The sequence below is a fragment of the Plodia interpunctella genome, chromosome 25, assembly GCF_027563975.2.
Source record: "Plodia interpunctella isolate USDA-ARS_2022_Savannah chromosome 25, ilPloInte3.2, whole genome shotgun sequence".
Taxonomy (NCBI): domain Eukaryota; kingdom Metazoa; phylum Arthropoda; class Insecta; order Lepidoptera; family Pyralidae; genus Plodia; species Plodia interpunctella.
The window spans coordinates 6,825,056-6,849,974 of record NC_071318.1 but is presented as its reverse complement, the minus strand read 5'-3'; the positions used below and the strand labels follow the sequence as shown (position 1 = coordinate 6,849,974).

General features: G+C 36.2%; 2 protein-coding genes across 3 annotated transcripts in view; one reads left to right on the top strand and one right to left on the bottom strand.

Annotated features, from left to right (window-relative positions):
• LOC128680964 (uncharacterized protein) overlaps positions 1 to 24,919 on the top strand; it is a 107,219-nt gene that overhangs the window by 68,824 nt on the left and 13,476 nt on the right. The window lies entirely within an intron of this gene.
• On the bottom strand, positions 967 to 23,758 carry dmrt99B (doublesex-Mab related 99B). Of its 2 annotated transcripts, none has more exons than XM_053764482.1 (4): positions 23,494 to 23,758; positions 20,564 to 20,722; positions 20,015 to 20,138; positions 967 to 3,238 (listed from the first exon to the last, which is right to left on the bottom strand). In XM_053764482.1, the coding sequence occupies exons 1-4, from the start codon at positions 23,596 to 23,598 to the stop codon at positions 2,505 to 2,507; spliced, it is 1,122 nt and encodes a 373-aa protein (XP_053620457.1). In that variant the 5' UTR covers positions 23,599 to 23,758; the 3' UTR covers positions 967 to 2,504. The 2 variants fall into 2 exon arrangements, with proteins under 2 accessions (XP_053620457.1, XP_053620458.1); XM_053764483.1 differs by having other exon boundaries at positions 20,564 to 20,704.

The window sequence follows — 24,919 nt, the reverse complement described above, 5'->3', positions numbered from 1 at the left end:
TCTTTTAAAAGGTTATCTGTCTGAAACTAATCGCCTTTTCTCGTCGCTATAACGCTAAGTGAGTGATCCGTATTTTCATGATCAATACGAACTTTTCTAAAACTGACGCAAAAGCATTCAACACTCTCTGTACAAATACCAAACCATCTCTTCTTCGACAATATCGCATTCTAATTCTGAAAACAAAGCGCATCGACGGCGTCTGTCCAGCTCTGACCGGTTCTGTCCGGATCTGTCCATAGCTGTCCGGTGCTAACCGGATCTGTGACATCGAGATGACAGTTTTGTTGGTTCTGTAGAGCGTTAGAGCTAGATGGAGAGCCGTTGAGAACCCGAGCGTTGTTTTTCAGCACTTCTGTCAGTGGAAGTAGGTGTACAGTGCTGGGTGAGTGTGGTGGAACGTCAGTGGACAGCACGTTAGGACATCACATTTTTGCAACTTTTTCGACTTTATACTTCTTGTCTATATTTTTTTTCTTCCATCATCAAAGTATTATTATTATTCAAAAGGAAATACAAAATTAAATGAAATAAAAATTAGATCTTTTCGATTTGGTTTTGTAATTAGTGGATATACCCGACTTATTTACACTCGAACGGATCTACAAGTATTAATCACGTGGTAACTGTATTGAAAAATGATCTAAAAAGTCTGCGCCCGATAAGAAAATTTCTTTTTTATAACAAGCGTGTGTGCTTCTGACTTTCACGAATACTGCCATGACAGCAGACGCATACATGCTAGTGAACTCAATAGTCTTCCTAATAGTGTATAAGCTATGAAAACTAGTATACACGAGTCAGACTGGTATACATACTCATGCGGCCGAGTAGAATTCGAACCTAGGACCATACGATGACAGACAGGCGCCCAAAATACAAACTTAAGGATTACGTAGGATTTTTAATTTTGACCTCAAGTGGAAATAAAATAAAATTTGAAATTGTTAAATTTATTGAGCGTAATCGTAATATACACTTCACGGTAAATCTTAAAACTGTAAGCACTGAAACTACTACGACTAATTTATTATATTTACAATATATTTGATTAGTTTAAGTTGAACACTAAGTTACAAACAATGACCTGTCCGCAGTTCACACGGGGTTAGAGGTTTGATGTATACGAATATCTATTTAAAAAATCTTAGCGACGCGACAACGCCTTGCTTAGATTTCATTGCATTAAAAAAAATTAAACAACAAAATTAAACGTTAAAATTATTGAATTTTTGGAAATGTTAGTAAAATACGAATACGATTTCGAAACTGAAAGTTGTCGAACACATTACGGATCAATATCCGTAATGTGTTTGACAACTTTGGTGGATCAATATCCACCTCAATTTTATTTGTATTTGCGTATGTATAATTTTACCATAGACTATCCAAACTCAATAAGTCGCGTAAATACGTTCGTTAGTGTGCAGTCAATTTTGACTTTAACTTAACTGCGCTCCGCTGATATTTAGATGAAATGTAGTACTTTGCGTTTTCCTGCACACGTTAAAGATAACGTCAAAGTTAAGTGATGCAACACACTCACGAACGCATACTTTCTAATCCCGTGTAAACATAGCATTATTGTTACAAGGAAATTATATTTATTCTATTTTAAAAGCTAATAATGATCATGTATCTGAATGAGTAGTCTCTATCCCTGTTTACAGATTACTTTAAAACAGATCTCGCTTGGAATGTCAAAGATAAATTTAAAAAATCTAAAATACTTATAAGGAATTACGTATAGTAGGTACTTTTCGGTTATCTTTATTTACAATGTAGTATGGCGTTAGACGCATACTCATACAATCTCATTCATAACACAAAATTACTTAACTACGTTACGATAAATATTTTATCTAAATCTACTACATAATTTTATGTATTACTGTTTAAATATTTACATAGTATCTAAAAACTGAGTATCATTAAAATAACTAGTTATTTTTTCATTCGAATCCTAAGTACAGCGTATTTGGTTTATTGGAAACATTTTTCTACCTCAAAATGATTGAGAATGCAGAATGTACAATTTGTATGTTACTCTTCATAGTTAATGAATATATTTAGTCAGGTCAGTAAATGAACATTTTTATTAGTAAGTCTTAATTTTTTAGAAAGGTATAATTTAAAACAACGATCCTCAACCATCTCCTCTCTCTAGCCTAACATTTTGTATTATTAAGATTTTTTTACATACTGTATTAGATTTGGCAGAAATGTTGTAACATTTAGAGATAATAACAACAAGTACTGCTAGCATTAACCAAGTATACCACTATGTATATATGGCACTACCAGTTTTATTTCCATTACTTCGTTTACCTAATCAAAGAAGTTTCAAAATGCAAAACCAAAAATGTTTAATATTTATAAATATTAAAATGTATTGTCTCAGTATTACGCCACTACTCTGCTTTTCTGGAACCCACTTCAATCGTTTATCACTGAATATTTACAACTCACTGTGGCTACAGCACGGTCCAGTATTTCAGGTACCCCTAATCGGAAAATCCTTCATTATTTGTATTGTCTGACGTCGGGGAGGTCCCGGGAGAGGGCACTTGCATTTGTCTTCCATACATTAGTTCAGCTGGAGGCATGAACGATGATAGATAGTCTGGAGGAGGCCGAATAACGGTAGGCAAGTATCCCGTGCCACTGTATGGAGGAGTCAAGAATCTTCTAGAAGGAGAGAATTTAAAACTCTGATTTGAAAGCGGAGAGAACGCAGATTTTGATTGGTAGCTCTGTAAATACGGCGGTGACTCTTGGGTTACGTTGTAAGCGGATTCAGTGCCGTTGACCATCATATCCATGGCCGCGACCACATCACCTTTGCACCTGGTTAGTATCGCTTCGATCTCCGTACGACTCCGTCTAGGGAACACTTTGATGAGGACGTCGACGGGAGATTTTTGGTACGAGGACGAGTCTTCTGGCTCGGGGGTAGGTTCAGGTTTACGATCGCGCCTGAACATCTTGTATTTGAATTCGGAATCCCACTTTTCTTCTTCTTCTTTCTTAACGTCGTCAGGTCGTTCCTTCATTGACAGGTTTTCGGGCGTGAGTGACGTTTCTGATTGGTCTTCGAGTTCCTCCTCAACGTTGAGTTCGTGGTCTGAGGGCGAGCGCGGGGGAGGGGTCGCTAGCGGCGGGGTGGGGGCGGGCGTCTTGTCTTGCTGCTCGGGGGAGGGGCTGGAGCAGACCTCGGTGATGCGGGCGCGTTTCTGAACTGTTGACAAAAAAGACAAATTAGTTTTTACAAGTGGAAACTAATTGTTTTGATAAGCTCGATCTGATAGTCCAGGATCGGCTCCGAACCAGGGAGTCCCATTTGTTTATATTTTACTACTTTCTACGATTGTAATAAAATTCGCTTGCTCTGTGTATTTATACAAATGTGAGAAACACATCAGATAAACGATCGTCCGGACTGGACTTCATTGGGCGTTGTTTATGGTCTCGTTAAAAAAAACTTTCAAAACAATTAGCTCTAAGTTCTGCAGAGGGTGGAATAAAAAACACAAATGAGTTTTAAATTTCACCCCTGTGTTGAATATCCTGAGGGTTGCAAGAGTCAATAAAATTAAAATCAATAAACAAACATTTTTCATGGACCATTTCTATAATTTTTTTGTACTTTTCTGTTTTATATGATTTGGTTCCGAAGTGATTTTATTAAAAGCGAGATGGTACTTAATACAAAATACTTATTTTATATTGACGTATAGCGAGCAAATAGTAAATAACAACAAAAAAGGATATTCAATAATTTTTAAAAACTATATTGTATCGTATCTAACTAAAACATATTAATTATATTGTTGTGATTTGAGATCTGGCAAGGCATCTCTCACATTTATTGAATAACACTACATAAATAATGAGACACAATGAAAACTACCAATCTTTTGTCACGCACCAACCCTTACATTTTCCCACCAAGAACCGCCACATAAAAACAAAACTTTTCAAAACAATAGCCTAAGAAATGCCACATAAGGGCCACAGTTGGAGCGTGTAGTACAGTCGCGTGCACAAGTCATTGTGTCCTTCCAATTACGGTCGGCGCAGTCACGTGAGAGAGTTTAATGGCGATGTATTGTTTTTGCGGCGGCGGGGGGCGGGGTCGATCGGCGATCGTTAGGGTCTCCATACGTCACGTGTTGCAGCGAGGTGCGGTACTCGAATGCACGGGTACGCTCAGGATGTATTTTCGGAATTTCCTGAGAATTTTCTTCAGATTGTCCTATGAAATCGATGAAAATTTCTCTTAGAAATCTGAGAAAATTATCAAGAGAAGAAATTTCACAGAATGGAGAATTTCTCAGCGGCTTATCGCTAGACACGTGTATAATACGGAACTGGCACTGTATTTGCCCATTCCGTCCCTTATTTACGTATTTCGGCAATTCATTATCGGAACCTAAACCATAAGCTATAATAATTCTTCGAAGAAAACTTCGACCTTTTGACCGAAATGGTCTGTACTGGCAACTGGAGATCGTGGCTACCCTAGTGATCGTTAACACTCACTAGTTCGAATTTAATCCGGTGAACTGTTATTGAAATTCGTTTTTGGGTTTGACGTCGACAATTGTTTAATGATTTACCATTAAAATATAATCTAGACATATGAATAAAAAAAAGGACTTTAATATTATTTTGATTAAAGTTTTGAAATTTGTACTCAAAATAAATTAAAACATACCTTAATAATTTATTCTCGATGTTCTTTACTTAACACTAACAAATCGAAGAATAGAGAGGACGAATCTATCTAATAACACGTAATCGAAACTTTTCAGCCAACAAACACATAACTTTCAATAGACAGAATCAACGCTTACAAAATCCTAAACCATTCAAAAGAAAAGCCACAAACAAAATAAAAATATACTCCTTGAAACGAATTCAAGTGTATTTACAAAAGCTACGCCCTCGCTTCAGAACTCAACAAAAAAACCATTAAAATAATACACCATTTTATTACACAATACACTTTTCATATTTTAAATTACAATAAAGGAAATACTGGCCATTTTGAATCTCATTATGTGGGAGTGAACGGGATGGATATATCGTTTTATTATAGTGCGAAAGGGATGCGTGGTGCTATTGAATTTGGAATTGGTATTAATAGAGACATCTGCTTGTAAATTATGCTATATACGTTCGGCTTAATTGTTCCATAACATGTACCATTGTGGTATATTGTTCAGAGTGTGGTGCATCAGCCCCTGGACTATATTTGAATGTCACGAATTACATTGAGTGACGGTAAACAATTCAGTGGTGGAAAGTGATCATCTTGAAGTTTTTAATAAAAATATTTTCACTTCGTCCCATAGATATACATTATGTAAGTAGATGGAATAAAAGAAAATTTATACGATTAAGTTGACTTAATACAAGTATATTGAATGTGTGTATTTCTTTTGTTAAAACTAAAGTAACAATTTAAGAAACCCCCGACACGGAGGTTTTTGTCATCAGAGCTGACGGTTTCTTAACGGCTAAACACTAATTTCACTTTTTTTAAATTACCTTTTAAAAAAAAATAACTACACAACAACTAAATCGGTTCAGCCGTTTGGCTATTACTAAGCCACGGACAGACATACAGATAATGTCTATCTGTATGTCTGTGTATTAAACTTATAACTCCTCTGTTTTCTTCTGTCGTCGGGGGTTGAAAACACTTATTTGTCGAAAGAAGATAACAATCTCTTTTTATATCCAGACGCGTTAATGCCATTAATAAAAAATAAATATAAATAAATACATCTCTCAAATAGATCACTCTACTTTATTACCAGCATGTAAAGTCCACTTAATAGGTCATAAAATTAAAACTGACTCGCGTCGGCCGACGGCGGCGCGATGTTCGGCCATGATTTACCTCTCTGTTTATAACACTGGCCGCAGTTGTGAACAAAAGCAGCATTGTATTGTGTGCGGGCGATGTTGTCGGCAGATAAATCATCACTGCCGCCATTCCGAGTGCATACAATTTATGAATATTATCTATTATCTGATGCAATCAGATAATGACGATTGATTTTAGCATATTTCGAGTTTTGTTCTGGTATTTTCAATACTTAATTGTACTTCTTTTCTATAGAGTATGTTTTTTCCAACACTAGTCTCTGATTATATTCAAGTCCCCCAATAGCATCTGACTTGACTTTTACGACTATTTACCTACCAAGAAGTTGCATACACTCTAGTTAGATCGCTTTACTAAAACATTTATTTGAATGTTAGTTCCAAAGTGCTTGGATGTCAAACATATGCATAAACGACAAATTACTCGTACTCAAATGGTTTTCAATAAAAATCTAAACTAAAAAAACCACAAAAAGTATAACAGGCAAAATATACCAAACAACCCTTCGGCTTGTTTACGACAGAATCTGCGAAAACCTGCCTCACATTAGCTGAAATGGCCGCTCTAAAAGCACAGAGCAAAAACAAAAAAGAGTCGACTTTGTCCAGTAATTATTTCACCGTTTGCGCAAGTAATTAGTCGTTATGCAACTTGCCTGTGTTGCGGACTCTGATTTGTGCGTGTTTGTAATGTGAAGCACTTTTTATGGCTTCACTTCAGAGCGGCCAATGAAAAAATTAACTGTTTTTAACTGAAAATTTCTTTGAGAACGAGTACATCAATTTAATATTAATTTCATTGAATATTTCATTATATATCTAGCGACCCGTATTGGCTTTGCTCGGGTAAAACCTTAATATATTATATATCTAAATCTTCCTCTTAAATCACTCTAATCTATTTAAAAAAAACAACATCAAAATATACGTTGCTTTTTGGCTTCCTCTACTGTTGTTCTTTATTTATTTTCTTCCGTCCCGATGTTTGTCTTTAATCAAATCTCTTAAATTTCACCTACTTCCGCTTGTCTTACGGAGTTGAATCTATATGTTCAGTTTGTATGGGAATTCACTAATATGATATGACCTGATGATTTCGCACCCAGGATCTGCTCCCAAGGAGAGACTCAGCTGTTTATTGCACGGACACGATATTTTTTTAACGCGTCAAATGAAACACTCATTGTCTCTGACAATAAAAGTTTCTTATAATTAATTAGAATTATTTAAAGAAGCGAAATCTAATACTATAGATCCAAAAAACATCTGTTCATCCTCATAACATTACAATGAAACTTCAATGGTATAAATCACGTCCTACGCCATGAATAGTAATCTGGCGTCGCTGGCGTCGCGGCCACTCGCCACTAAATCACCGGCACAAGCTGGCGCAGGCCGCGGCCGCCGGTCGGATCTGCATCGTGCGGTACACTGTGTTTCAGTTCATTATGGCGGACTTGCATTAGGTAATCCATACTAATATGTATTATTAATGTAGTATAAGTATAGTGTGTTTGTTTGTCCTTATTTAACGGTAACAGCACTCTATTTACCGTTAAAGAAGGATTGAGATTAGGTTGAGGTGTTTTTTGATATGAAGATACTTGAAGAGATGAAGAGTGACAGACGTTTTCATAGCGAATACAGTCGCGGGCAACTGCTAGCAAATAACAGTTTAGACGTTGGGTTTTATTGCATTAAAAAAAGCGTCTATGTATATGTTGTAGGTAGGTGAATATGTTGAAAAAAAAAATCTGCGTTTTACCGATCACTATTTAAACCGAGATATTATATTTCTAAGATTTTGTGTAAGTGTAATTTTTTCTTTTCAAGTCTACAAGTCTAGTTCAAGACTCTTTAAGTCTAGTTTTACTAAAAGAGCGAGAAAGACTATACGAATGGTAGTATCGAAAATGTTTCAAAGTCATAGAATAATAAAACTTAATCGTCTTGTAATATTAATAACAATCAATAATCTATAAACAGCGTACGATCGACTGCGCGTCACACCCCACATTTCCGAAATCCTCAAAATCGAATTACATTTGACAAATGGTGGCTTTTAAAAATTAATAAAACATTTTCTCCCGCGCGCTGCCGTCAGGAGCTCATTCTCCAGTGATTAGCCATCGACCCTCCCAATTGTTGACGACACCTATTATTTACTACCCACATTAAATACTGCAATCACAGCCCTATTTTTTCAACATTAAGGTTTAAAATCTACTGTGACGAGTAGTAGTTCGAAATTTAACTTTGAAATTTTGAGCCAGCGGGTGGTAACAATAAAACCAATTGTTGGGCGCCTCTATTATGAAAGTGTTCCGTTGAATTTGAACTTTTTAATTAGAGTGTTAAAGTTCAGATTGGAGTAGCCGAATCATCGAACTGGTTATGCATTCGATTGAAGAATTAGTAATCTATTGCAACGCAATAGTACGGTGTTTGGTAGCAGGGCTGCCTCATATAACGCAGATACAGTTTTATTTATATATTTCATTTGGCACAAAATACAGTTTAAGTAATAAATGTACAATTAGCGGACTTACTGCTAAAATGATTAACCAAGTGACAATTATATTGGATCAGAGAATGCAAAACAGAAAGAAGAGAGGTTCGCCAATAAAGTCGAAGCAAAAATTTTTTTTACTACTAGGATTATAATGCAAGCATTTTCTACTTTGAATAATAAAGAATTTGATGAATTTAATTAATGACAATAATTTATATTCTATTTAAATGGCAAATGCCACACCATCACATAAAATACAATATTATCAAATAAATATAATGCCACATTGCGTCTCCTTAACTTAATTCCACCAAAGTACCAAGTCACGTCTAAAGTACCAAATACAAAAATTATGCACAAATGTACATAGTTTCTGGAATTTTGTGCAATAAAGTTTTAAGTTAACAAACAATTAATTGTCCGAAAATATAAAGTAAGTACATACAGTTAAAACTAATAAAACAATTCTCAATCACAAAAAGAATGTCATATCAATTACTCCACCTAATTAAGAACACTTGAAAACCGCTAAAGTGCCAGCCCTGCCGCCGGGGGTCGCAAACATTCTAAATTAAATTACGACTGTATTTAATATTCCGTTCCATTGTACGCGGCTTACGGATGACAAATACCATCCACAACAGATAATATATAATTACAGTTTATTAAACGTTGAAATGTTGTGTGCGCCTAATAAAATGTGGAGAGGTCGGCAGCTGGCCTTTGTAATGTTACACTTTTATTGGAGATGAAACGAAACGTTGTCTTTGTGTTGTTTTGTGTGAAACGGAACTCTTTTTTAGCTATGTGAAAGATATATTTGATTTTGAGACGTAACAGTATTATTAAAAATGTTTATTTAGTTTTTAATAAGAAACAGGACTTATAAACTCTCGTCTACTAAGTAGTGGGCCTTTTGATGGGTCTATGGTCAAAGAACACTGCATTTTAGTCTCTCATCATGGAGTGTTCCACACATCCCTGTTTTAGAAAATTGCATATATTTAAGTTTGGTTTTAATTTGAAAGTATATCCCGCGCGACCCGATCTGACGCAATCCTGTTGTTGAACAATTGTTTTTATTGTCTCCAGAATCGAAATGTTAAGTTTAATTGCTGTTTGACATGGCAAGTCATAAAATAACATATTTAAAAAAATATTTATAAAAGAAAAAACGTGAAAATTGGAACGGTAAAATCACAGCCAAATCTTCGAAATTGTATGGTTTATTTTTTACGCTGACGCTACGTCACAGCCCCCAAGTACCGGAACCGGAAACAGGAACACAGTTATCCATGCAAGTCATCATCATATAGAGTGTGTTATTACTAACACTGGTGTCAGATTTTATTCAAGTCGCCTAAAGGCATCTGACTTGACTTTTACGACTACTTACCGCCATCAAGTGGCAAATAGTCGCATACACACTAGGGAACTAAACTGTCCACCAGTGTGCAGGTTTCCTCACGATGTTTTCCTCCACCGGAAGCAAGTGGTGGTCTATAAAAACTACTACATATTACTACATATGAGTCAGATTGGTACACAAACTCATATGGCACGAGTAAGATGCACGAGTAACCACCGCTTCAATTTAAATTTTCAAGTAAGGTTGGTTCAGGCGAAACCGATACCAGTCAATCACACGCTACGGTACCTCAAAGCCGCCTCACAGAGAGGGGAGCCCGACCACTCCGTCTGTCTGTCTGTGCGTCCGTCGCAGCGGAAAGATAGCGGTAGGCGCAGCCCTGCGGCACACAGCCGGTTTCAGGAGACTCTAGGGCTTACAACATGATAATGATCATAGATAAATTGAAAATTGCAATTATTTTTTTTACAGTGTTGTCATTTTCTTGTATAAGCAACTCTAGCGGGTGCCTGCGACTTTGTCCAATAAAAGTTAACTGTGTGCAATTTCACTATAATCGGTTTAATAGGAGTTAAATTCGTTACAAACTATTGCAACAATTATTTTATTTCTCTTTATTAGTCTCGTTAAGAAATACCAGTGAAGGTTACTTTATATACCGTCGAAGTTCGCGAACGAAAAGGGGAAGGAAATGTCTGAAAACCAATAATAACAGAGTTGTACGTCTGCAATAAAACGTAACGCGATCTGGTTTAATCAATCCGAAATAAAAATGGCGTCGCCACCGATTTAATAAAAACTTAAGAAGCCCTGTCGAGTAGCATAGATTTCGGGGTCGGGGCAGAGTAGCATAAATGCAGAGACAAAGTTTGATAAATGCGCAAAAAGATTGAAACTCTTATTGGTGATTCAGTACCATTTTGTATCTTCGTAGTTTGATTTGTTGTTCGAAATGAAGCTGTTATAATTTTGTTACTTGTGGCTTAATGATATTTTCAGTATAGTGTTAATTCTTTTTAATTAAAATTGTGTAGTAATGTAATTACTACACAATTTTAATTACAAAATTGTGTAGTAATGTAATTACTACAAAATTAGAACCTTAGTAACTTAGGATCAGTGTACTAAGTTAATACAAGTCTAATTATATAAAGTCTATAGTAAGTTAAAGTATATATTTCAATTTTATATTCCAATAGTATTTATATTTCAAAGCTCAGGTACCTAACCTGAAACATATTTAAGTCATGCCCGATACTCTCCACAAAGAAGCTTGGTCTCTGATACTATGTCATGAGGGTCGATCGCAAATCACGGGGGTGATGAGTGTATCCATTTCAGAGATACAGACAAAGAGGGGCGAAGTTGTTTTTTCATTTTGCGCGACGTCAACCAGCTTGGGAGATTTTGATGTAATATTGGTTATAATTATCACTGTAACATATTTAATAAGTAATAGGCGATATTCTTACAGGAACTGTTTAAATGGTAGAAAAAGCATTAAGCTTAAGCTTTAAGTCCGCCCTTTACATCTTTCTGTAATAAAGTTCAAAAATTATATGTAAAAATATTAGGTGAAAATAATACGATTAAATATTTAGGTGTCATTTCATCCAATTTGACAAGAAAAACGCAATGTATGCCATTTTGTGTAAACGTGAGCGGCGCACAGGGCAAAGTCAACGTCAAAGTTTATTGGTGCTTCTGCGCCTGCTGTGAATGTAGGTCATGTGAAATACGATATAATCTTTTTCCGATTTTTAGGCTCTTAGCTTGCATGTCCAATTGTCCACACATCGAAAAAATCATCAGACTACAACACCCTAATACTTATAGACAGTACATTTCTCATTACATTTTCTGGAACTGATAATACATTGTGGTTCGAATGCTTTTGCCATCATTTCCTTTAAAAGGTATTCCGAACATAACAACCCTTTCCAGGCTCTCTAACTCCGCTGATATCAAACACAGCTCCCTCCGTCTGTCGATTAGTGGACCATTAACCTAACCCCAAACTCAAGCACTCTCCACCGTTTACAACCTACATAACTTCAACTTTGACTACTTCGGTTAAAGTCCAAAATCAATGGGCGATGTTAAAGATAACGTTTTAGACGAAAGGACTATCCACCAAAAAAATTTACCGAAATCAAATCTTAGCCAATTTCAAATAAAGTCGAAAATCAAATGATGAAGTTCAGATACGAAGAAATATCAGGTTATCGGATTTTTTTAGAGTGTAAAATCGTTAGAATTTACAAATCTCTTGGCTTTTTTGTGGCTTTCAATGGCGTGGTCAGTCGCAGAAGGCTGGAGAGCTCATTATTGAGCCCAACAATTATTGGAGAAGTGTGCAGCCGCCATTATGTGGAGTATCCTTCGATACTTGTACAATATCGAGGGAGATCTCGTTCCGTTTAAATTGGAGTGGTGTCTTCGAGTTTATGCTCAAGTGGACATGGAATGTTATAAAAAGTACTCATTTGAAATATGAAATATATTTTATATTATTTGATTGGCAAGGGTTTCGTGTAGTGGGCAAATAGAGTCTTACAACGTTTTCCATTGAAAAATGGTAATGATTATATATTAGATGAGATATATTTAGATTATCGTAATTTGATTGAAGTTTTCCCGAAAAGTTTGAAGAGTGTTGTTATCAAAAACTGGATGATATACTACATCACATATGACGTCAAAAATACGACGACGTAACAAAACTATCAAAACATGACCGCAGACTTTTCTTCAAAGACGTCAATTATATCATAACAAAGCGAACGAATGAGGAAAACGATGGGCTCTGTTTTGTTCTGTAGTTGTGACAAGCCAGTAATTTATACTTATAACTTCGATAAGTATCAGATTTTAAAACCAACTTTAAAGAATATTCTCAGTCAGAGTAATCCTTTGAATCACTTGGAGTAAAATGTTAAAATAAAATGATTTCCGTTAGCTAACGAGAGCGGTGCACACACTGAGCTGCTCTCAGCCCGTCCGCTTACAGTTGTATACACCGGGTCATCCCACTGCCCGCGGGCCCAGGGCTGCCACCCGTCTGTCGTCGATGTCAAGTGACAAAAACTGGCAATAACTCTAGGAATTATTTCTGGGTAAGGTCTAGACATAGTTGTTTTTATTCAAAGCAAATTTGTGCTGAAATTCCGACTAATGTTAATAACTTACCAACCGACCGATTAACGACTTGGTATATCATTTATTCGGTTTATGACATTCGTTTTCATTTTATAAAAATACTTGCGCGTCCTGGCTTCATTCGGGTAAAAACATAGGTTATTAATTATACACCTAAACTTTTCTCAGGGATCACACTATCTATTGATGAAAACTGTATGTAAATCGATAAAGTGCAAGATCAACTCAAGTGCAAAGGGTTATATAAATAATATATATTAAGATGGACAATTATATGTGAAAGGGGCGGACAAAACAATAAATATTTCAAATAATGTATTATTAGTTAATATGTACCATGTTATATTAAGTATGTGTGTTATTGCTGAAACATAACAGAAATGTTATCATATTGAATATAAAAAATCCAGCAGTGCCAACCCTATCACCTGGTGATTCGTTTAGTCTACCGCGGTGAGCAGGACGGGTATAGTGGAGGACCACTTGAGATGTAAATGGTATCGGCTCCGACAGAGCGAGACGCGAGATGTTGCTGGAATGTATGAAGGATGCTGGCCGGCTAAAGGTTTTTGTAAAAAACAATTGCGGAAAAGTACTTATTATATTTTTAAGTAAAATTTTTTTTCTGATATTTACATAGTGAGTAGCTGAAGTCAAACTTTTAGAAACTTATCAAAACCCAAGTGGGACAGTATAGATAAATTGACATGCCAGAACACGCGTTGAAAAAAATGTACCAAATTTTGTTTTACTAGGAAGTGTCTTGATTTCCTTCACTTTTTCTCTCTCTAAGTAACGTAACAAAAAAAAACATCAGAAAGTAACAATTATCTGCTCCATTGCGACCAATAATCTCTCAATCATAGTATCGGGTAACAGTGACCGCAGTAGCCAAACAGAGCATTTAATGCCGGCTCCACATTATCGTCGAAAAGTTCGCCGATCTTGACGGATTCGGTATACATTGATGATTTTTCATTGCGGTAAATAAAAGCACTCATACAAACTACGCAATGTTCATGCATTTACGTCTGCATCTGTCCGAGTTCGGCGACAGTGTGGAGGCTACACAAAACCTATTGTATCTGTCACCACGAGGTCGTCACTCGATATCTGCTGGTGACATTTGGAGCCATTAAGCGATCGTGTTACGCAAGTATTTTACTCAAATTTACTTGAATTATTATCACAATGGTCGAAATTATTATTAACTTGCGTAAAAAAAGTATGTCTGGTGCTAGAACTTTTGAATTTATTACTTACATGGTAACTATGAAAGCATATTCGTTGTTATCGAGTGTGTAATACCAACACTGTGCCAGATCACGCTCAAGTCGTCTAAATGCATTTGAACTTAACTATCTAGCAGTGTGCAGATTTCCTAAGCTGTTTTCCTCCACCGGAAGGATATTGTGTTATAAGAAAACTACTATATGAGTCAAATTGGTATACAAACTCATGTGACAGAGTATAGGTCGAACCTGGGACTTTTCGATCAAACGCGGGCGACCGACACCCCTTCAAACTTTTAACTCATTGACAATTAGATCTGTATTAATTAATTCTATGTTTGAACTAAATGTTATAGCGGATACAGAAAAGGCACAACATACAGGTACATTATAAAAAAACGAAACCACATGCAACAGTTAGTATATACATAAAATTAATAAGATAAACAACTCTAACGAATCAACATATTGCAACTTAGTGACTCCCGAACCGGTAAAATATTTGCCTAGAAATTTTTAAATCTCTTGAAGCGGAACATTATCAAACAATAACTTTATCAGGTACTCGAAGGGTACGATAATCTCATCAACTTAATACGATCAATTTGAAGAAACGTCCCGCTGGCCGGTCTCTTTGCACACTTGTATCGATTTAATTTAGCAGCGTTTTCCGTGGGTGTCAGGGATCAGGGAGTTCGTCACAAAGGTTTAATTTGATATTGTACACTGGGGGTCTGGTCTACACACTGCGAAAAGTATTTCAGATATTACAAACACCAATATATATGTTTTGTATTAAAATTCAACTGATAGAATATATTACTACATCTACAATACATAGCCAAAGAATATTTTGAAATATCCTAATAGAAAAATAAAATAAAATCTCAGTGGCCAGTATTATACATCATTAATTAACAGAATTGTTTCTTTTCTATTAAGATACTATAATTTTTGTATTCATTAGGTATTAATACAGAGATCACATTTTACTAATGAAGAATTGTAGTGAATTTCAGGCAAAATGTCCACTTAACCGTCATGCAATTGGTAATCAATTTAATACCACAACAGGGCGAGTCTGATCGATAAGGCATTGTACTCCAGCTGCGACGAGTACATGGCACATGGACAACCCTACGAGAGAGTTTTATGTTTGTCTAATTTATTAGTTTCCAAATGTATGTTTTGTATAGTAACCATTGAATGATAAAATCTGACACCAGTTAGTGAGCTACACTCGAAAAGAAAGACAATATAGTAAGCACTTATAACAGAACAGGGTAACAACAGATTTAGATTCGTCGAGCGTTCTCGAAAGTGTTTAGTCACTACGAAATAGCCACTAGGTTCACGCGCAGCAGGATTAATAATCCTGTGGTATAGCCACATAACGCCTCGAGCATGCAATATGGAACCTCAATACAGTGTAGCGCGACATTTGACGGCATTCATACGCGTGCGGACGCGCGCAAAGTACAGCCTGAAGCGGGGGAAGACTTCCACATGAGTTATAAATTGCCCACATCGAAACCTCCAAAGCACGGTGAACTGTGTGCCGATAGTACCGACATAAAGGCAAGAAAATGTTGTTTCTAATATAATTTCAATTTCTACTACATTTATTAATATTGCCTAAGTAATCATTATGACAGACGCCAATAAGAGCCTGCCTAAATACTGAATAGGAATATTGTTATTCCTTCTCCATCGTGAATATTTTAAGTTAAATGCTTTACAAAAGCATCTTTAAATGCGTTCGTTTACAAGGCTTAAACTGGAAATCTAGCAACCTATCACTGAGTATTTATGTATCTAATTCAACTAAGCCCGCTGTCCAGCTAAACATAGTGTTTTACTTTCTCGACTCGCCACTTTGTCCACTGTTCGGGATAAAAACTATGATGGTAATACTATGTCTTTATTTACAACATGCAACATATTTGAGCCATGCATAGTCGAGAAGGGCTGTCCTCCTCATCTTATGAACTGCGCCAGTGCTCTTTATTATAAGAAGTCCCCTCTAATGGCCACATTTTATCGCCGCATACCAGTCATAGTCTCTCTGTATGATATTCATAGCTGTATTACTTCTTTTACAGTCTCGGTTTATTAATAACTCTACGTCGTCAAAAATATTAACTTTATTCTGTTTACTTTATACACTGATATACATAATAACTTAACTTAATTAACGTTTCCCAATGTTTTTGCACGAATTCCATTATTACGGATGCTCAATAAATTTCTATCTTAGTCGAAAATCAATTGCAATATCAGCATCGTTGTAAACATGTCGCTGCACTCGTACACGTGTAACCACGTGCCGCGCTGTCACAGAGGCGGGCGCAAGAAAACCGTGCCAAATTAACACGCTGCTTGACGCGCTAGCTAGTTTCTACATTTAGTGGATTTAATACTTTAGTAGCGGCAATTCAGCTTTGAGGTCTAATGGCGTTGGGCAAAGGCAAATTACGATGGAGTCAGGTTTAATTGCTGTTAGATGAGACGGTTTATAGGAGACGATTGATGAGGAATATTATCTATTGGAAGCTGGATCATTGGCAGCTTTACTTCAAATTAGCTGCTCCCTGGGGCTCCTATTTCCGGATAAAAAGTACCCTATTATATGTATTTCTGTATGTTCGTTAACTAAATTTCATCAAAAGCCGTTGTTCCTCACACACACACTGACTGACTCACGTCCAAACTTTCTTCATTAATACCACCTTTCCTTTGCCCACTAATTAATCTGGTAGGTACTATATTTGTACGAGCAAACCCGACTTTATAACTTGTACACTTAGTTGACAAATAAACCAATATGAATGTGAATGCAAAAACTGCGCGCGCTACATTCAATTTAGCATTTAACATAATTTTATGTTAACCATTCATTAGCCAGCCATATGCTACTTCTAGCTAATAACATTGCTATACTGTATAGTGGTGTTCTTACCATAGACAGAACGACAAACCCCAATACTACTTGTACAGGTGATTTCTTCTTCTTGTTCAGGCATTATCTGCATGCTCAGTCGAGGGTACTGAACAACTTTTAGTATGGAAGCAACCTTGAAATCGCGAAAAAAAATCAACTGATCCATTTTCCACAACTTAGGTATTTAATTTTGTATACAACAGCTGATTTTTTTTCGCGATTTCGGAGTTACTCCCATACTAAAATTGTTCAGAATCATGGACTGATGATGTTGTAGACAAAATATTGGCAATTTATAAAAAGTCGCCGTCAAAGTTGGAAAAAACGCATTTCTTAAACTTGTATTATTTATGTGGAGGGACTTTTTCATTATTTATTATCACATTCAAAATTCTTTATTCAATTTAGGATGATATACATCACTTATTGATGTCAAAAAAAATTACTCAAACTAAGTCCACTGCCGGCTTCCAAAGCGCAGGTGAAGAAGAAGCGGCGCAACAAACTTCACCGCAGCCTTTTCTCCAAGAACGTAAATTATCAAATATAAGTCTTATACATATATTAAAAATTAGGAGGACGAATTTACATCATTATTAAAAATCACAAAATTTGAATGAATAAATAAAATAAAAATTGTATTTCAACAAAAGACGTTCTAACTTTGGCCAACCGATGCCCGGGGACAGACAATTTATCTTTATTACGTAAGGCTCTATCAGTGTAATCACCAACTTTTTTTAAATAAGTTTAAATATTTTTCCGGACATGCATATTTATTATATAATGTCTGTTTAAAACGACTGGTGTAAAGCGGCCTCGTTTTAACTTCTTTTACTCAACTTTCAGGGCGCGCTACACTTTAATTTTAGACAAGAAATGAAAACATTTCAGTCGAAAGGCACTGTGCATAGGCGAGGCGTTGTAGTGCGGACGGCAGTATTTTTAAATCCTGTTTTTAACTGCACGTGAAATTTGATTTATTATGATCTGCATTTTGTTAAAACACCTCAAGTTCATATAGTAAGTCCAATAAGGCCAAATTATTTCCGCTGACAAAATAATTTCAAACATTAGCCAGTTGGTTTAATTTTATTTTTTCTATTTTTACTAAGTCATTGTAATGGTTAAAGAAAAAATGACCGTTCATTTGATGAGGTCACAGTCACTTTAAACCTAAATAAGTAAGTATATTACTGAAAAAAAAATTTAATGATAAATCTACTGAGTGAATAGCACAAATGAAAATAAATTCCTTATTTTGAACATTAATTGATTGGATGTCATACATCATCGTCCTTTTAACAATTTGTGATGGATTGGATAGATTCAGTAACAGTGCAAAATCTACAATAAATATTGATATCCATAATAAAGGTGACGTTACATTAAATAATGTAACGTCACCTTTCGCCTTGCATTCCTCACGCCCGGGCCCCGCCGCTTCCTCACCGCTGCAGTGTACACCTCCATACACCGCTATACATCACAACTCAACGCTGCGACACTCCACTCAGCCGACGGCGACACTTGTATAATTACCGCTAAATGTCCCTTTCTCCGCAACCTCCTATTTATTTTGTTTCGTTTTTCAGTTCCCGGTCGTTAGAGTTTGCGTTTTTAACTGCCAGTTATTTTGTGTTTTAATTCAATGGTTTATTTTGCGAGTTGGATATGTTAGTAGCGTTTTTCTGTAGACTTTTAATAAGTTTTAACTTTCTAGATGTATTTGTTTGTTATTCTTCGCACCTCACTATTCAATTTAATTAAACTGAATTTAACTTGATAATTTATATCGAAAAGAACATAAGTATTACAAAATTTGCCACATATAAATAATGCGAGGTTTTCACAGTTAAGTACTTAAGTAGTTGTTGTATTTGTCAATTAAATACATAAATATTTAATCTTGCACTGAATAAATGGTTCAAAAACAAAATTATCTAATATTTCCTTTATTTTAAAAATACACTTTTTACCTATTCTAAAACGACTTAAGAAATTAATAATATTTGAGAAGTTATCGCGCGACTGGCGATTAGGAAAGTAAGTACATAGTGACTGACACTAACAACCAATTAGCAGGAAAGCTACTTCACGCTTAGAAATTGCAAACTGTTGTACTTAAAGTATTGATCAATAATTTTTACTTGCGATTTTATGTATTTTGCATAAGCAATTTATTTCTTTCTTAATCATACCTTGCATAAGTCAAGAAATTTCTTGACTTAGTTCATGATACTATTCTAATCAAAAACAATAATTAAGTACTCTTATGTTTATTTAGTTAGTATAACATAACGGAGAACACGCAGCAGAGAGACTGCTAGAAGTTACCAGACTGTTATATCTTTATATCAGTTCGTTCTAAATGAAGGTTTAATTTTCATTGAAAAAATATATTATTTTTGCTGTCTTATTTAGCTTTATTACTTGGGCTTGGAGCCTGAAACTTGTTCTGCCGGTCGGCCGAGAGGCAGATAGAAAAAAAAAGTTATGATAAAATGAGCTCAGTAATTTTTAACAAGAAAAAATTACAACTCCATCGAAACAGATATAGCTATAGCTACCTACTGAAAACATTACATGAAGCATACATTGGTGTTGTTGTATGTGAAAGCAATTAGATTGGAGATGTCTCCGGATGTCGCGTGATCACCGGCGGGAAGCTGCCTAGGGCTACAATCTACAGCGACATGTCTGAACACGCGAGTCGACGGATCTGATTGATCATGCGATTGTTTGAGAAAAGGCCCCAATGTCGGAACTCTTAGGAAACACCGCTGAGGGAAGTTATTCCATATTTTAGTGCAGTGCGGGAAGAGTTACGTAAAAAGCGGACTATAGTTGAGGGCTAAACAACAATCTCTGTATATACACTGATAAACAAAGCCGCCGGTACTCACCAGGCGCACTGGACGTGTCGTCGCTGATCTCCGGGTAGTGCTGCGGCGCCGGAGCTCCTCCGTACAGCAGATTCAGCTCGCGCGCCTCGTTCTCCTCCTGCGCTTGCTGGCGACGGAGCGCCACCTGGCGAAAATATATATTTCAACGTGGTAGACCTCACAACGAAATATAGAATATAATATACATAACCATCTGCCCTTTACACGTCAAAAGGGCAATGACCTTCCTGATGTCAGTGTCTGTTTGGGTGTCTTATTTTGACCTATGAGGCAAAGGCTAGAAGCGCTTTTTAGTCGGCTCGTACGCTATTGTAGGATACGGAGCTGCTTTATTCTAGGGACATTAAGACCCAAGGGAGATATAAAGCCTTTATAGCTGCAGCAGGCAAAGCAATGCCAAAGAAGATTGACGTCACCAGAACAGCGATGATCTATAAGTGAGAGACTCAGTAAATGAGTGCTTTGCTATAAATGTATTTTATCATCCCTTTTGTGATTCATCTTTGGCAACATATTTTTTTTACTTTTACATCTAAATCTTCAACTCACCTGGGCAGCCATGACCCTTTGCCTCTCAGCAATAAGGGTGCATTTGGCACACACGCAGTCCCTCCACCGGCAGTAGCGCTTGTGCCCCTTCAGAGCTGACACGACGCCGTGGTTCCTACAGCGCGCGCACTTCGGCGTCCGCTGGTGGACAAACGGAGGCTGGTTAATGTTGTAGTAGTGTTGTTGGAAGGTGATGATCGGTTCCCTATCCTGATACAAATCCTTGGGCTGTGGTGTTTGCTTTACCATCAAGCAATAATTTTTTTTTTTATATTGATGAGCAAGCAGACAAGCTTGTGGCCAACTAATGGGAAGTGGTCACTGCAGCCTATGAACGCCTGCAACATCAGGGGTGTTGCCGGCGCTGGATGAATCCTGTAATGCACTTTTTTATGAGCCTCGTGTCTCTAGGGACCATGGCAGCTCATTCCACAACGTAGTATGCGGGAAGAAGTTCCTTTTAATGCCCACCGGATATTTGCCCATAACGCTACATAAAAAGAATACAAAATTGTTTAGAGGCATAGGCATCTGAGCGTAGACTCAGCGTGACGATGAGGACGGCTTTGGTTTAGCCTTACAATTTGCTTCTCATTATGCAGCGCCTCATTGTATGCTTTGTTATCTTATAATCTCAGAATTATATACAGAACATACAATGTAAGACACATTCATTAAATAAAATTGTCCACGTCATTATTTAGATCAAATTATTTCACAATTTCAACTTCAATTAAATATGATGAATGGTTATCAGACTGTGTGTGTGTTATCGCATTAGTGGAATTGACTGTTTTCTTGTTTTTAATATTTATTTTATCACTAGGTAAAGATATTCGACAAAAATTTTACATATTGAAAATATATAGTTGTGAAATACATAATTATATAATGTAACGATCGAGCCGCAATGAAGAGTTAGCCAGATCCAGAAACGAATCATTCTGACGATATCCCTTTTGTAAGCTAAGCGAAAGTAAGAAATTCCTTTTTAACCCCTGACGCAAAAAGAGGGTGTCATAAGTTTAACGTGTCTGTCTGCGTATGTGTCTGTGACATCGTAGATCCCAACGGATGAACCGATTTTCGTTTAGTTCTTTTTTGTTTCATACATAATTTTATCCCGAGTGTTCTTAGCAATGTTTCATGTAAATTGGTTCAGCCATTCAAAAGTTGTAGCGAAATTAATATTGAAACTCGGGGGTTTTAATTTGTCTAACAAATAATTATTAGTTATATGTTGTGTATGTTATTCTTTTAAATTTCGATATGGCTACTTATCGAACTTATATTTCTTTAGATTCATTCCAATTTTAAAGTTTCAAAAGTGTTTGTATAAAAACGTTCGTCCAACCCAAAGTAACAGGAAGCGCTTTGAGTCCCGCACAATACGTTAAAAATATTACTTCCAACACCCTTATAATCCAATAACGTTACATTACAATTACCCGTATCTCATTACAGCGCAATACAATTACAATTTAACAATTATCGTGATTTTAACAACATAATACAATTTAGAACTGGATCAGGTACTCGGGTTACTAGGCCGGGATATTGACAATAATAATAGGTTAGATTGCGAATTTGTGTTTGAATTTGCAGGAAGTGTAAATGAAACCAATGTTTTTGATAAAACAGAAGGGGCCGCTACAGTTGCAGTCGATTAGTTGCTGTGACAAAAAGAGATTTGGTAAAAGTAATAAAAATACGGTGGACTGCAGGAGATCCCCGCATGCCAAAATATCTGTACCGGTGGACTGCAGGAGATCCCCGCACGCCAAAATATCTGTACCGGTGGACTGGAGGAGATCCCCGCACGCCAAAATATCTGTACCGGTGGACTGCAGGAGATCCCCGCACGCCAAAATTACAATTGACACGACGACGTAGATTCCTTTATAGTGTCAGTTTAAATTTATTTACTTTATTTTCTAACAATAAGTTACAAAGACCGCATCAAATTCCATCCAGTAGCTTTTACGTGATGCGCAAACAAACATACAGACAAAAAAAATCTAAAAATTGTTTTGGCTTTTGTTAGTCTCTTAAAATCCTCCCATATATTTTTTTAATATCTTCTATGTACAGACATGGTGTATTTACAGTTTTATTATATTTATAGATAAGATATAACCTTTCTATTTTCATAGGTAGGTTGTTGTGGGGGTTGATGAAAGTTAACAAATTATGGAAAATAAAAAATAGGGCCATATTATTCTTATTTATTAGAAAACAATACAGTACTATATTACAAAATTATATCACCTTTTATTTTGTTAATAGCGCAAGCAGATTAACATACTAGTGATTTAAAAAATATATCATTACGTACTCTATCATTAAAAGAAGGCAAGTTTTGTAAAAACGCGCAAACCCAAAATTTACTTTAGTAAGAAAATCTATACCAACAAAAGTGGCGCAGATCGGAAAGGGTCTTTGGATCCCTGAGCTAGAAAAGCCTAGATTTAATTTTAAAAGTTAGATACGTACTTATTTCATTCGACCAAGAATGCAATTTTTTCCATTCCCTCTATTGGATTTTAAAATAGAATTGAAAGAGTTATTTCAAAATACGAATCGCCAATTTTTTACTGCGGCCATTGCCGTCGCAAATTTTGTGTGAAAGTTTAGATTATTCAAAATACTCAAATTCGAGTGAAATAAGAATCTGATGTTAATAATATATCTCGTCCAAATAAAATACAATTAAGTAACGATTTGTACTCGTAGAGTTTTACATTTGACAGTTTCTTTACTTCTGATAAATTTGAGGCCGTCTTTAGTTAAATGAAAACATCGAAATTTATTTATTAACAACTTCCAAAAGTTGCAATATTTTTGCTAGATGGATGACATTATAACAACGTGAAAAACAGCAAGCAAACTTTTAACCTATGAAATCCTGAAGTCCCTATAAAAATATTTACCTGATATCTCTCTGAAGCTCTCAGGAAAAAAGGCGGCAACGCGGCCAAGACAGGATGCTGCACTAATTGCGACACGTCCACGCCGTTCGGGAGCGACATTTCCATAACAAATTCAAACCGTAACCGTCCGAAAATCACACAAACATAGCACTTAAAAAATAAAACTGTCGAATTTGAACGAAGAAAAAGAAACTGTCAATTTCAAACGAGTCAAAATCCGAACGCGGAACGCAACAGTCGAGGCGACGCGCCTCGCCGAGCTGTTTCAGACACTGTTGCTTCATTTTCGGATCTGACAGTTGCCGGGGATCGCTAGAGCGAGACGGCACGAGTGCGAAACGACACACTGTATTCAAGCGATAGCTGCGTCCTACTCTCACTATAGTGTTAACTGTATATGTTGTATCATCCGGTTATATAAAATGTTGTTAGCCCGGAGAGCTTAGACAGCCAATGGCGTGGCGATCCGTCCCCGCCTCTGCTCTCTGATTGGTCGATGTAAATGCTGAAACTTAATTTATAAAGGTGACTTTTTTGAGAACTCGTTTTTGTGTTACCAGACAAAGCTCTATTGAGAGAAGCACAAAAAACACAATTATGTTTGTTATTCGCGTGGATTCAGATTCTTTTTATTATTTATTGTTGTGGGATTGTTTAATTGTTTGCGTATGAGTTTATTCGAAGAGTATTATATTATAATGGGATTGGAATACGTGATAGTATTGTATGAACTTTATATCTGTATGTTTATCTCGAACGAGGACGATTCACGCTGACATGTTCTCATTTCTAATTGTCATCGAGGCAGTTATCTGATAAACGAATATGCAAACTTTCTGGGAAAATCTTGATAAGTTTTAAAATGTTTTATAAACATATCCAGTTATCGAAAATATCTAGCAAATAGGTACTTATTTATACCCACTTAAATAAAACGAGAAATTAAATGAAAAGGAAATATACACAACAACCTGCCATTGGGCTATTTTTTGTGCTCGTCGGTCGACAAATTGACATCTCTGGCTGTCAAATCAAATGACAGTTTTGTGGAATATGGCAGGTTGGTGGTGGCAGTGTTAACAAATGTGATTTTTAGGATGATGGGATGAGAAAACATCTCATGACCGATCCATCTCCACACTGAACCTTCACATCAGCATTCTTCTTCTTCCGTACCTTATCCAGTCGTACGTCGGTATCAGATGGTCTGCTCTGGGTTGTTTGAGTGTCCAGTCGGACCTGTTCCATCTCATGAAGCTGGCGAACATCTACGGACTCTTCTTGCTTCAGGAATGTCCAAATCGTTCGGCTTTTTCTATTCTTATTTCTTTTGTGCTTTTTGAAACTTATGCTTTTTATATTTGCCAACATCTTTCTTGGCTATGATAAATGAGTACCTAGTTATGCTATAATTGCCTTCTTTGAA